Source organism: Hyperoodon ampullatus (genome assembly GCF_949752795.1).
Source record: "Hyperoodon ampullatus genome assembly, chromosome: 16".
Classification (NCBI taxonomy): domain Eukaryota; kingdom Metazoa; phylum Chordata; class Mammalia; order Artiodactyla; family Ziphiidae; genus Hyperoodon; species Hyperoodon ampullatus.
The window spans coordinates 1469846-1482169 of NC_136929.1; the positions used below are offsets into that span (position 1 = coordinate 1469846).

At 56.6% G+C, this 12324-nt stretch overlaps 1 protein-coding gene across 1 annotated transcript; it reads right to left on the reverse strand.

Moving 5' to 3' along the window:
- Nucleotides 1-1395: 1395 nt before the first annotated feature.
- Nucleotides 1396-10824, reverse strand: PROZ (protein Z, vitamin K dependent plasma glycoprotein; the record flags this gene model as incomplete). Its single annotated transcript, XM_079722047.1, has 12 exons — nt 1396-2059; nt 3075-3192; nt 4687-4722; nt 4933-5123; nt 5156-5287; nt 6157-6270; nt 6720-6744; nt 8023-8186; nt 9461-9670; nt 10351-10436; nt 10536-10683; nt 10755-10824. The coding sequence occupies 12 exons, from the start codon at nt 10822-10824 to the stop codon at nt 1488-1490; spliced, it is 1866 nt and encodes a 621-aa protein (XP_079578173.1). The 3' UTR covers nt 1396-1487.
- Between the last annotated feature and the right edge of the window lie 1500 nt (nt 10825-12324).

A 12324-nucleotide genomic window follows, 5' to 3' on the forward strand; every position in this document is an offset into this window, starting at 1 on the left:
CGGGCGTGAGCATCCTGCGTTTCCACTGGTCTGGAGGCCTGTGTGTGGAGCGGCCGGCCTGACCTTGTGAACACGGGCCTGGCGTGGTGGTTCGCATTGCCCTCAAATTTGGAAGCAGATGGTCTGTACCGGGGCGTGAATGGGTGTGGCCATCTAATCAAGTTCCCTTTTCTTGAGTTTTATTGTTTTGATTTGCTTACCTCGTGTGGCTTCTAACCATTTATTAAGTTATACACGTGACTAGAGCAGTTTTCATTTCGCATGGCTGTCTGCGTCTCAGCTGCGTTGCAGGCCTGTATCTTTCTCTGCAGTGGTCCTTGTTTTTATAGAGCCCGTAAATGCTGTAAGGAGATTCTTACCTCTGCCTGTGCTGTGTTTGTTTGTCATAATTTCCAGGTAGTGTTTCTACTGTAGCAAATCCAGATTTGTAGGGCAAATTAATGCCATCGACGAGATTGCAGGTATCTTTACAGAATTATTTATGTAGAAGTTGCAGTGCTCATCCGCTGGATTTTAAATCCTTGGTAGCCATTCAGAGCAGTGGCCTGATGACGTCATGACAGTTTGAAGATAACAGCCACATTCAGTAAGACTTCAGAGTCCACTCCTGTTCCTCCACTGCCCTGTCCGTTAGTTTGTGTCAGATTCACATATTTATTTTTGCCAAGGTCCTTTCAGAGAAATGGGCCAGCGCATCTGCAGATTGGCCAAAAAAAGGCTAACTCGGGCTGAAGTATAATATCAGAAATGAAACAAAAATCGTGTTTGTTTAAGGATTGTTACTTAAAAATCTGAATTGTGTTTAAACTCCGTTCTCCAGTGAGGAGAGTGTGTAAGTCACAGTTTTAGCCCCTTAAAACAACCCTCCGCTCCCCAGCAGCGCGTCAGGAAGGAGCCCGCCCCCGCCTGTACCTTTGGCGGGAGCTGACTTCAGGACCCGCCGTGGCGGCCACGGAGCTGCCAGCCGTGAGAGCCCTACCCTCCCTCGGGGGAACTGGGCACCTCCGGCTTAGAAATTAACGGGGAAATAGACGTGATGTGCACCCACGCGCTCTCGCCTGCCGGTCGGGCACCGGCCGCCCCACACCCCGGGTCGGGTCTGCGGGAAGCGCGGTTCGGGCTGGACTCGCAGCCCGTCGGCGTGGGTGGAGGCGGCGGCGTCACGGGGCCGCGGGGCTCGCCGCGCGGTCCCTGCGCTGCCCTCCTCGTGGGGCTGCGGCTCTTCGGCCCAGCCGCTCCGCTGCTCCCGCCCCGGGGTCGGGCCCGCGCAGAGGCCCGCGGTGGGGCAGGCGGGGAGGTCGCTGTGACGCCGCCGCCCTCCCTCCCCCGCGACCGCTGTTGGACTGAACCCCTCTGTTCCTGGCGTTTCAGGAAAGCGCCATTCGGTGCCGGCAGGTCTGCTTTTATTGCTGGACGCGCGCCCCTCCCCCCTCCTCTCCGGGGCTCTGCTCAGACGAGGGGTCCCGGGGGAGGGGCTGAGGGCGCTGTCACCCCAGCACCGGCTCCCCGTCGCGTCTGTGACCGTGGTCGCCTCTCCGGCTGGCGGAGCTCGGCTGCTGCGTGACTCGCCGGAGCCAGAGCGCGTATCTGGGGACCTTGATGAGCAGGAGCGGCCCGGGGCCCTCGGGGGGCGCGGCGCCCAGGAGGCCGGTGAGGAACCAGGCGCCGCGGTGCTCCCGGGCCACCGCGCCGCCCGCCACCCACCGCGCCGCCCCGGCCGCCGCGCCCCGCTCGCAGCCCGTCCGCGTGGTCACCGTGGCGTTGAGGGCCCGGCCGCACTCCCCGGGCTCCACGTGCGTGACCGGCAGCCGCGCGGGCTCCAGCTTGGGGCCGCGGAGGGTCCAGCCGCCCAGCATGCCCGGCCGCGGGAGGAGGACGCGCTCGGCGAAGTCGGCCTCGGCAGTGCAGACGGGCCGCCCGGCGTCGGGGCAGCGCACGGGCCGCGCCAGCTCCAGCAGGGCCACGTCATTGTCCCCCGTGTCCGCCTCGAATCTCGTGTGCACGTGGACGCCCTTCACCTCCACCGCCGGCGGGGCCTCGCGCGCCCGGGAGCGGGAACCTGGAAGGAGACCGGGGGTCAAGGTTACTCCGTGCGCCCCGCCGCCCGGTTCCTGCGCGCAGGGGACAGGGGCTACCCCACGGAGGGGCCTCTCCCACACTCTCCTCTAGGAAACCCACTGAGGTGTCCGCGGGGGTGCGGGCGGGGGCGGAGCGCAGTGCTGGTTGCTGAACCGGTCAAAAGACCAGGAAGAAATCAGGAGGAACCTCTCCAAGCCAATCAGAGCTTGGCTTTTCAGATGTCATTTTCTAGGCTGACGTTCTGTTGACTGAAAAATGTCTGGGGATGGAGCGTATATTTGCGGGTCCTGGGAATCACTGTGGAGCAGTTCACAGCACAGCCCAGGCCCCGGGGTGGACAGGGATCTGAGCTGCTCCATGTCAGTGTCAAGTTAAGTGACAGTTTCATCAGCTTTGATTTCCTCCTTAGACTAAATATTCCGCATTTGTCTGCTTGCTGTGCCCAGAGTTCCACTAGGTATCCCCGTTGCTTTATGACTTTATGAGTGATCTCTCTAGTAGGAAGATAAGCTCAGTCTGTATTGCATTAGAAGCAAAAATTCTAGATTAAAATTTTTATTTCTACATAGGATAGTTTTTACTTCCAACGTGATCTTATAAAAATGAATGATAGGGCTTCCCTGGTGGCACAGTGGTTAAGAATCTGCCTGCCAATGCAAGGGACACGGGTTGGAGCCCTGGCCCGGGAAGGTCCCACATGCCGTGGAGCAACTAAGCCCGTGCGCCACAACTACAGAGCCTGCGCTCTAGAGCCCGTGAGCCAAAACTACTGAGCCCACGTGCCACAACTACTGAAGCCTGCGCACCTAGAGCCCGTGCTCCGCAACAAGAGAGGCCACCGCAATGAGAAGCCTGCGCACCACAACAAAGAGTAGCCCCGGCTCACCGCAACTCGAGAAAGCCTGCACGCAGCAACGAAGACCCAACGCAGCCAAAACTTAAAAGATAAATAAATAAATATATTTATTTTTTTAAAAAAATGATAAAATACTTACTTGTTTTCACACTAATGTTTCTGTACAAGAGTGAACATTTTGCTGTTGTCAGTACAAAATTGTCCTGTATTAGAACACCTCCACAGAAGTCTTCTCCTTCGGAATTTGTTAGTTTTACCTTTAAAAAGCAAACAGACAATAAAGAGTTGGTGCCAGTTTGCAGGATTCGGGGCAGTATAGTGTCGTGGTTAGGAATATGGGCGCACACCCCACCAGCGAGCCCAGCCCAGCCCACCCACCGCTGAGGCCGGCTCAGCGCACGGAGTGGAGGGGCGAGAAGGGGTGAGTGATGGACGCTTGGAAGATGGACGCTCAGGAGGACAGGCAGCAAAGGTACGGTCCCGCTGGGGACAGATCCCCACCCCCACCCCGCCTCTCACTGGATGTCCCCTCCCTCGGTCCTTTCGGGTCCGGTGGTCACTGAGCTCTGTCCGTCGTCGGGCCGGGCCTCCACCCAGCGGCCGGACGCTTCTGCCCGGCTCCACCTGCTGGCGAGCAGCAGGGCGAAGGAGACGCGTTCCGCACATGCGCACACGCGCACGCACGCGGGGCTGAGGCAGCCCCTTCACCAAAGGGCCCTGTAAAGCTCTCTGTCGACCATGGTGGTCGCTGTGGTTACTGGGCACTTGAGATTGACTGGTCCAAGCCAAGAGTAAAAGGCTGTACACCGCAGAGGGCAGAGACGTAGTAGAAAGAGAAAATGGGACGGTCTCTCAGTTTTTACTGTTCATTACATGTTGAGATAATATTTAGATGTATTGAGGTAAGTAAAACGCACTATCAAAATTAATTTCACCTGCTTTTACTTTTATGCACGTGGCTACTAGAAAATTTAAGTTACATCTGTGGCCGATATTGTGTTTCTATTGACAGGGCTGTTCTAAAGGACAGACGAGACAGAAGGGATGATCTGCATTAGGGGCCTGGGATGCAAGGAAAATGCAGAACGTAGGTAAATCCAAACCCATGTTGGCGGTATGATTAAAAATAATACTTATTTTGTGGAGTTACTAAAAAAGCAAGAAAAGAATAAAATATTGGTCAAAATAGCAGATGAGCCTAGTGGGAGGTGCTTGAAATAATTTGGGAGAAGGGTAAACGTAATAACTTCAGGTATTGCTAAGTTAGATATGAAAGTTTCAGTGTCAAGAGTGGTCACTGGATGAATAGAAATGGAATGTTTAGCTTCCAAACCAGGCAAGGGAGAAACAGAAAATAACAGAAATGGTGCCAAAGGAGGGACGTTTCCTGAACATGGCAGTGGAGCAGGACTCCGGCCAGCTGGTTGTGAGCAGGGCCCGGGCCTTGCTCTGGCTCTGGACCCACCATGTCCACCTGAGTGCCACCAGGATGCTTGTCTTCCGAGAGCAGTGACATTGGAAACGGTTTTTGGACTCTAAGAAAGGCCTTGGATGGCTGTAAATAAAACCCTATGTTTTTATTTGGTGCAAATAATGAAGACACTGAAGCTGTGAGTTCAGAATGAGAAAGTGCTTTGAAGTGTGATGTTGGGATTGTAAGTAGTTCACCTAAATCAAAGAAGGTGGAGATGACAAATAGGATGAAATTTGTAACAAAAGATTAAAACACGTTTATAAAATATTTCTGTTACCTGCCACGGGAAAGTCGGAGGGTCCTGCTCGCATCCCTGTGGCGTCAGAAGGCACTCAGAGCTGAGGGCTCCGCACGCACACCTGTCTTCATTGTGGCCACAGGAAAAGAAAAGTCAGTGCCTCCCAGGGCAGACGTCGGGTTTATCTGTGGTGCTCACCCTTCAGCCTATTCCTTGATGCCCGCTAGGTTGAGATAATTCGTGTAACACAGAGCAGGTGAGATTAAACGACCTGCTCTCAGGGACCGAGGAGGCCCCAGGCAAGCCCAGCATGGGACTGAGAATCCCCCGCCCAGCCACAGCCGAGGAGGACCCCGCGCCCAGCCACGGAGGAGGGGAACCCCGCGCCCAGCCACGGAGGAGGGGAACCCCGCGCCCAGCCACGGAGGAGGAGGACCCCGCGCCCAGCCACGGAGGAGGTGGCCTGTCAGAGGTCCCTGCAGAAGGAGGCCCAGCGGAGGGGACTCACCGTGGGGAATGCAGGATCTGTGGTCCCGGCCCAGCTTATGCCCCTTCGCACAGCTGCACGTGTAAGACCCCGGCCCCGGGTGGCAGAAGTGCTGACACCCATCCGTCCTCAAAGGGTGACATTCATTTTTAGCTGAAAAGGAAAACCAGACATGTTACCCTGGAAATAGCCATTCTGAAATCTCCTTACGCACTGGGACTCTGGCTTTTCACTCCAAACGTCGCCAGGTGAGCGTTTGGACTCCGGAGTCAGGAAGGGGCGTGGAGCAGTCCGGCCCGTCCTCAGAGCAGCAGCTCCGTTGCGGGGGGCGGGTCTGCAAGTCCCTCGCAAGGATCCGCGTTTCCCGGCCGTGGGCCCACTTCCCGCCGCAGCAGCCGCTCCCTTTAAGGGGCTTCTTCCAGGTGGGCATTGGGATGGGGGAGGGGACACGTGCGGGATGAAGCTGGAAGCCCTGCTTTGGCGCGAGTTGCACTTGGGGCGTCCACACAGCACTGGGCGGGGCGCTCAGGAGGCAGCTGGAGTCCGGAGATCCAGGCTGGACGTAACGTTCGTCCCGGAAACGGGCTCCGCGTTGACCCTCGGGAGCATTACGCGAGTTTACGGCTGCATGAACGACCACTGACGGGCATCGGCGCCGCCCGCCCCCCACGGATACAGTGTCACGATGTTGAAGGGACATCACCTGATGAAGCTGCAGGCCGGGTCACGCACCCACGACCCAGAGAGGCGGGTGCGGTCCCCCCATAGGCTGACCCCCCAGACCCATCACCCTCAGCGGGGTCAGCCGGGCCCCGGGAGAGCGGAGAGTAGATCTCGAATGGTCTGGACGGGGCGCGGGGCTGGGAGGAAGAGGAGGGGACCCCACGGGGGAAACAGGGGGCCGTTCACAAGGTGTGATTCCCAGCGGAAAACCGGGTTTCCACGGGCCTCCTCCTGCTCATCCCCGGGTTGGGGCTCGGTGCGGCCGGGGTGGGGGCGGGGCAGGAGGCCGGGGGTCTCACCGAAGGCGCAGTCCCGGCCGTCGTAGCCCGGGGCGCAGGTGCAGGTGTAGCCGCGGATGCTGTCCTGGCAGGACCCGTTGTTGAGGCAGGGCTGGGAGACGCACGGGGAGCCGCCTGCCGACAGGGACGTGAGGACACCCTGAGGGTAACACCCTCTGATGTCCCTCCAGGACCCCCTTTCCTTGCTGGGCGGCCACGTGACCAGCGCCGGCGCCTCCTCGAGCTCCCCTGTCACTGTGGTCCCCGCAGGGACGCCCAGCATCCCCCAAGCCTCGCCTTCCTCAACCGGGTCTGACCCTTCAGCACGAGGCCCAAGGGAGCCCGGGAGGCCGCTCCCCCTGATCCCGGCGGGACCCTGGGGCCTTTCCCACCCTCGTCCTCGTCCTCGTCCTCATCCTTGGGCAGTGCCAGGCCCTTCCTTTAGGTCAGGGGTCCCAGGAGCGCAAGGCTCGAAATCTGGAATCCACTGGCCTCAAGTTAGCAGCCCTCGTGAGCCAACTGCCTCCCCTGACCTTAAAGGGAGAAGAGGAAAGAATCCTGGAGTAGGTGGAGGAGACACTTACCCAGATACGTCTTCCAAAATTCATCCTGTACAAGAGAAACATAAAAGTGTTACAAATGGGACATCTGTTTTTCCATGTTTTCTCCTGTGGCCGGGCTTAAAAATAAGAAAAGGTTGATTTTATTCACTTCATAGGAAAATACTGGTTGAAACAAAGAATGTAAAATTCTTTACATCTACTTAATATCATCTTTAATACACCCATGTCCCATGTCCCATTCAGTATTTATTTACGGTGACCCATTTGAGGAAGGGAAGACAGTCTAAGACGCGGCACAAACACCGCGGCCTCCCAAGGCCCTTTCCCCTCCCGGGCCTGTCTCCATGGCCCCGCTCTGCAGAGTGCCTGAGGCAGATGTAAACAATTCACATCACTTTTTCTGTTTTTAAAGCCAATTCAACAAGGATTAAACATTTTAAAGTGTGTATGTGTGGGGGGGGAATGTTAATTTGGGGTGGCGGTATCTAAAATTAGGAGAATTACTCAGACTTAAGGCCTGGAGGGTAAACATACAAGTAATTGCATCTCCCCAAATCATACTTGGACTTCTAACAGCTCAAGCACTTTAACAGGAAGTTGTAATTTCTCTCAGTTTGATTAAAGATGGTCTATTTCATTTTCTTTTACATGGGCATTTAAGAAATTATGATTTTAAAATACTTTAAAAATATATTAGAGAAAGGGGTCAACATTTTGTTCAGAATCACCTTTAAATATTGCTGCTTTAATATGTAGAACTGGGAAGTCTTTATTGCGTATTTTACTATTCTGAAATATTTACGCACAAATATTCAGCCCCTCTGTCTACTGATTGATAAGCTTATGAGTAATTGAGAATGGCAAGTTCTCAGTTGTATTATCTAGAGTGTATGTGTGGTCGCTTGTAATCCAAGTTATAGATGATGAGAGACGTTCTTACCATGTAGGCATCCTAGGGAGGGTCTCTGCGTTGCTGATACATTGAAACAATTACGTCTCCATTAAAAACACTAAATTCCGTCAGAGCCCTGTCAAGCGGAGGGACCTCTGGGAGGAGTCTGGCTACTCAATGTGCTAATTTGCTTAATCTGAAGGGTTTAGGTGGTGGGACTCAGCTGCCATCCCGGGTGCCCCACTAACTGGCTGGGGAAAGTGATTTCACTTCTGTGTCTCTGTTTCCTCATCTGTACAATTAGGATTAGATCAACCTCCCAGGTAAGTAAATAGGTTAATTAATTCAGTTCAGTCTCTTTGAGAAAATATGTCCTCTAAGGTAGCGGAATAACCAGAAAGCGTGTGAGTCTGTGGCAGGGGCGATACATACAGTGGATGCGTCATTTTCAAATACTTCTCTTGCTTCCTCATAGACACAGATTTCTTCGTAACATTCCTTTTCTAAATTTCCCTCAAAGAGCTCTTCCAAAAGGTAGGAGCTGGCTCGTTTCCGTCTCACCAGAACTTCATTTGCTTTTGAGGTGGGAAGAAACGCTGCAGAGCAAGACAGGCGTGTAGGCACCTCAGCGTGGGTGGGCAGCCCAAGAACTCCCACCCGCATCCTGAGGGCCAGGCTCTGCGGTGCTGGGAGGGGCAGACCCAATGGTTGACCCTCAGACCCGGGAAGAAGTTTACCTCCTGCTCACCACAACGTTGGGCCCCAGGCCCCTTATGTGCAGCCAGGTGAGTAGGAGTGAGCTTAGAACAGGAGGGTGGGAACCCGCAAGGAAGGGGTGGAGACCGGGCTTGAGAGGCTGCCCCCTGGGCAGTCCTCTGCCAGAACAAGAGCCCCCGATTTCTAGCTGGGCACACGGCTGTGCAGACAGACTCCCCTGGTGCTAAGGCTGGCCGCATGGCTGAGCGCTGGCCACCAAGATGCAAACAGAACAGCTAGGCAGCAGGTTCCTGGGAACCTTCTTGAAAAAGACAACTGGCGTGGCCCCTGGCCGTTTCTTTGTCCCTCCCTCCATCCTGCTACCTGGGACACAGATGTGATGGCTGGAGCTCTAAGCATCATTCTGGAATATGAGGATGAGGATCACGGTGGGGAGGACTGAGTAGAGCCTCCTCCTAAGGACACCAGTCATTGGATTTAGGGCCCACCCTGAGGATGATCTCCTCTTAACTAATACACCTGCAAAGACCCTATTTGCAACTAAGGTCACATTCTGAGGTTCTGGGTGAACATGAAGTTTGGGGGACACTGCATAGATGGTGTCCACAGATTTCTCCACTGTGAGGAAGATGTTTTGGGATAGGAATGTCCTGTCCCCCAACAGTCTTTAGCCGAGTGTTTTCAGCGTCAATGAAGTAGTTTTTCCTGAATCAGTTATTACCATTTTAATTGCAGAAGAGTGACTTTACACCCCTCCTTCCTTCTGCACTTACTAATCGGCATTCTGCTGTAAAGGAGAATCTTTTCCCTGAATGCTTTGTGTTGATTCATTTATTGAATGGATTTTAAAATTCCAATGAATATTTTTTCCATTTCAGAAGTTCTGTTTGATTCTTTTTCACATCTGTTTGGGCATTTTAATGTCTCCTGTTTTCTTGTCTTATCTCTATGACATCTCCTGTGTTCTGTGTCTGGGTATCAAGGTTTTTGTGAGTTTGATTCTACTCTTTTTCCTGCAAGTTTCTGGTTGTCTTCTTTCCTTGTGTGTTTGGGTTTTTCTTTTACCATGAGAGGCCCCAGGTTGAGAAGGGAGCCCGAGGCAACAAGGACCCATGTCTCCCCGCGACGTGACACTGGATTGTTGGGGTGTCACTGCAGTCACAAGCAGTCACCGCAGACCCCTGGGCCGACTGCAGTGACTGCTTCTCCAGAGAGGTTTCTCTTTCTCCTCCCAGCACCAGCGTCCCACCAGGGAGCTTGTCTGTTTCCTCCACGTGGTGCCAAGCGTGGTCTGAGCTGGAGTGGGGGTCTCCTCCTGGGTCCCCTCGCGCCGTGTAGGCTCTGTGCCTGGGGCTGCGAGGTCCTGGGTTCCCAGGGGAGCTGAGGATGGTGGGCATGCTCCACTGCCTCATTCATTCTTTTGCTCCCCTTGGTCTTTTCCCTTGTGCCAGGCAGGGGCATGTAGCAAACATGGGATAAAATAATTACTCTGCTTTCAGTGTTACCGGGAGGGTTTTTCTGGGTATCTGATCTATGGCCCCTACAGGACAGGGTTTCACGAGTCCTCGTTTTGTTAGGCTGCTTCGGCCGTTTACCTCGTACACGATTCTGCACAGTTGTACGCGGTTGTGAGCTGTGTGCTGCCGGGGGTGGCGGGGGAGTGTCTCTTACTGAGGCCTCATCCCGAGCTTTGGGTTTTATTCTAAAGGTTCGACTGACTGTACGAGGTGTCTGACGTCACCCTGTCTGCTGCGTGGAGGGAGTGGGGGGAAGGGGGCGGTGGCTGGAGCCTTGGCTGAGGTGGGCAGCGCAGCTGAGAGAAGTGGATGCAGGCCCTGCGGTCACGAGTGTCCCAGGACATTTAGGACATCGAAGGAAAGAGGTTATGATCATTTTAATAATGTACTTATTTAACCCCATAGATTCAAAATACTTCTGTTTCAACCCACAATTGTTAAAAAAAACTATTAATTTGAGTTTGCATTCTGATTTCTGTGCTAAACCTCTGCAATCTGGTGTGTGTTGAGTTCCTGGCGACCTGACCTTGGCCACCGGTTGGGTGCGGGGGCGCATTGGCCGCGTGGACGGCAGGGCTCCAGGGCCCCCCAACTGCGGTCGCTGGTTTGGGTCTGAATGTGAAGGAAGGTTGAGGACGGGGAGAGCCCCGTGGGCGGGGGGCGTGGAGGGGCTGGGGGGCCCTCCCGGCTCCCCCAAAAGCCGTGCCCTACCCAGTCCTAAGCCCCGGACCCGGCGGCCGGCTCCACCTGGGCCCCCGGGGACCCCGAGGGGCACGGTCACTTCCAACATACTTGTCACGAACGACGAAGAGACCGGGAGCTGGGCTCCGATCATGCTGGTCCCGCCGAGGGCCCTCGGCTCCCAGAAAAAGCCCCCGACCCACCCACCCGCAAGCCTGAGTCAGAAAGGATGCCCAAGGTGGCGCCTACCTGCAGGCTGGGCGCCGCGCGGGGCGAGGAGGGCGAGGAGGGCGAGCGGCGGCGGCCCGCGGCCGGCCATGGTCATCCCGCGGCCAGATCCCCGCCCGGCTCGGCTCGGAGCGCGGCGCAGACGGGAAAGCAAGCCCCGAAGAGAAAGGCCACCCGCGGAGGACGCGGGCTTATTGGCTATTTTACCGGATAATTCAGTGTCCTAAACAGAGGCTTCAGTCCTGTCTTTTACTGTTTAAGGCGAAGAGAGGAAAAGAGAGAAATGAAAGGCCGAGGCCGAGAGGGACGGAGCTGGGGAGGCTCCTCGGGAGGAGGTCGGAGGTCGAAGGTCGGAGGTCGGGGGTCAGGAGCCGAGCCGTTCCACGGGAACCGGGGCTGGACCGCGGGGGCGGGGAGACACAGGGGCACATTTCGTCGTCACGGAAAGCGGAGCAGATAAGGCGGCAGGCACAGCGCGGTGGGGCCGTCGTGGACAAGCCGGTCACAGAGGCTCCCTGAGGGGGGCGGGTAACCCGAACCGAGCGGGGCAGAGACCCCCTGCCCGGGGGGGAGGTTAAGGCAGACCCTCGAGGGCGGGGGTCCACCAGGCCCGGCCAGCGGGGCCCCTGTGAAGGGCTGGGGAGCCCACCACCTCCCGGTGAGACCAGCCGTCCTGGGGCACCAAGTGCCACGGGGAAGCGGGCCTGGGGGACGCTCGGGAAGAGCCTCGCTCAGCACCACGAGGTGGTAGATACTCTGACCTCCGTCTGAGGGGACAGCAAACTCATCCCCCCTCACCGAGCGGTTCAGCACGGGGCCCCCGGCGGGCGCTCTGCCTCTGTCCATCTCAGTCCCTGACTCTCTGTCTCTGTCCGTCTGTCTCTCTCCCCCTCTCCGCCGGCAGCCCGCACACCGGGCTTCCCTCCTCTTAAGGGGCCCCGGACGAGAACCCGCACGGTGCCCTCTCTCCCTGCATCCTCTTGGTTTCCTTCGAAGGCTCATGTAGTGTGTTTTCCCAGCTGTTTTGTTCTTTCTGACGTGGGCACCTCGGCGACCAGGGCTGAACCCCGTTCTTGGCAGGAGCCCTGCTTCCCGTCCGCATCGTCGGTGAGGACACACCCCCACTCGGTGATGCGCCCAGGCTCTCCTGATGCAGAGCCACCCCGTCCTGTTTGTAATTCAAGTTGCGCCAAGCAGGGCGATGCTCGGGACGACTTTCCCCAGGGCTCTGGTACCTCCATCAGGGTCTCGTGGTGGCTGTAGTGAGGATGCTTCTAGAACGGAAACATCACCCTCCAGCCCCAAGGGCCGGGGGCTGCACCTGCAGCGGGCGCAGGTCTCCGGCTCTCTAAGCCCGCCCCCTCCCCCCGCCACCCCCACCCCCACCCCACCCCCGCTCCAAACGCGGCTCTGTCCCAGGCGTGTCTTCGCCCTCCCCCCTCAGGGACCGCGGGTACCGGTGAGCGGTGCCTCAGTCTCGGGAGGGACAGTCAGACCCTGACCCCCCGCCCCCCGTGGTTCCTCAGGGTCGGCTTCCTGCTCACGTCTGTCCCCGGAGGAGACTTTCTAGGGGACATGCAGTGGAGTGGGA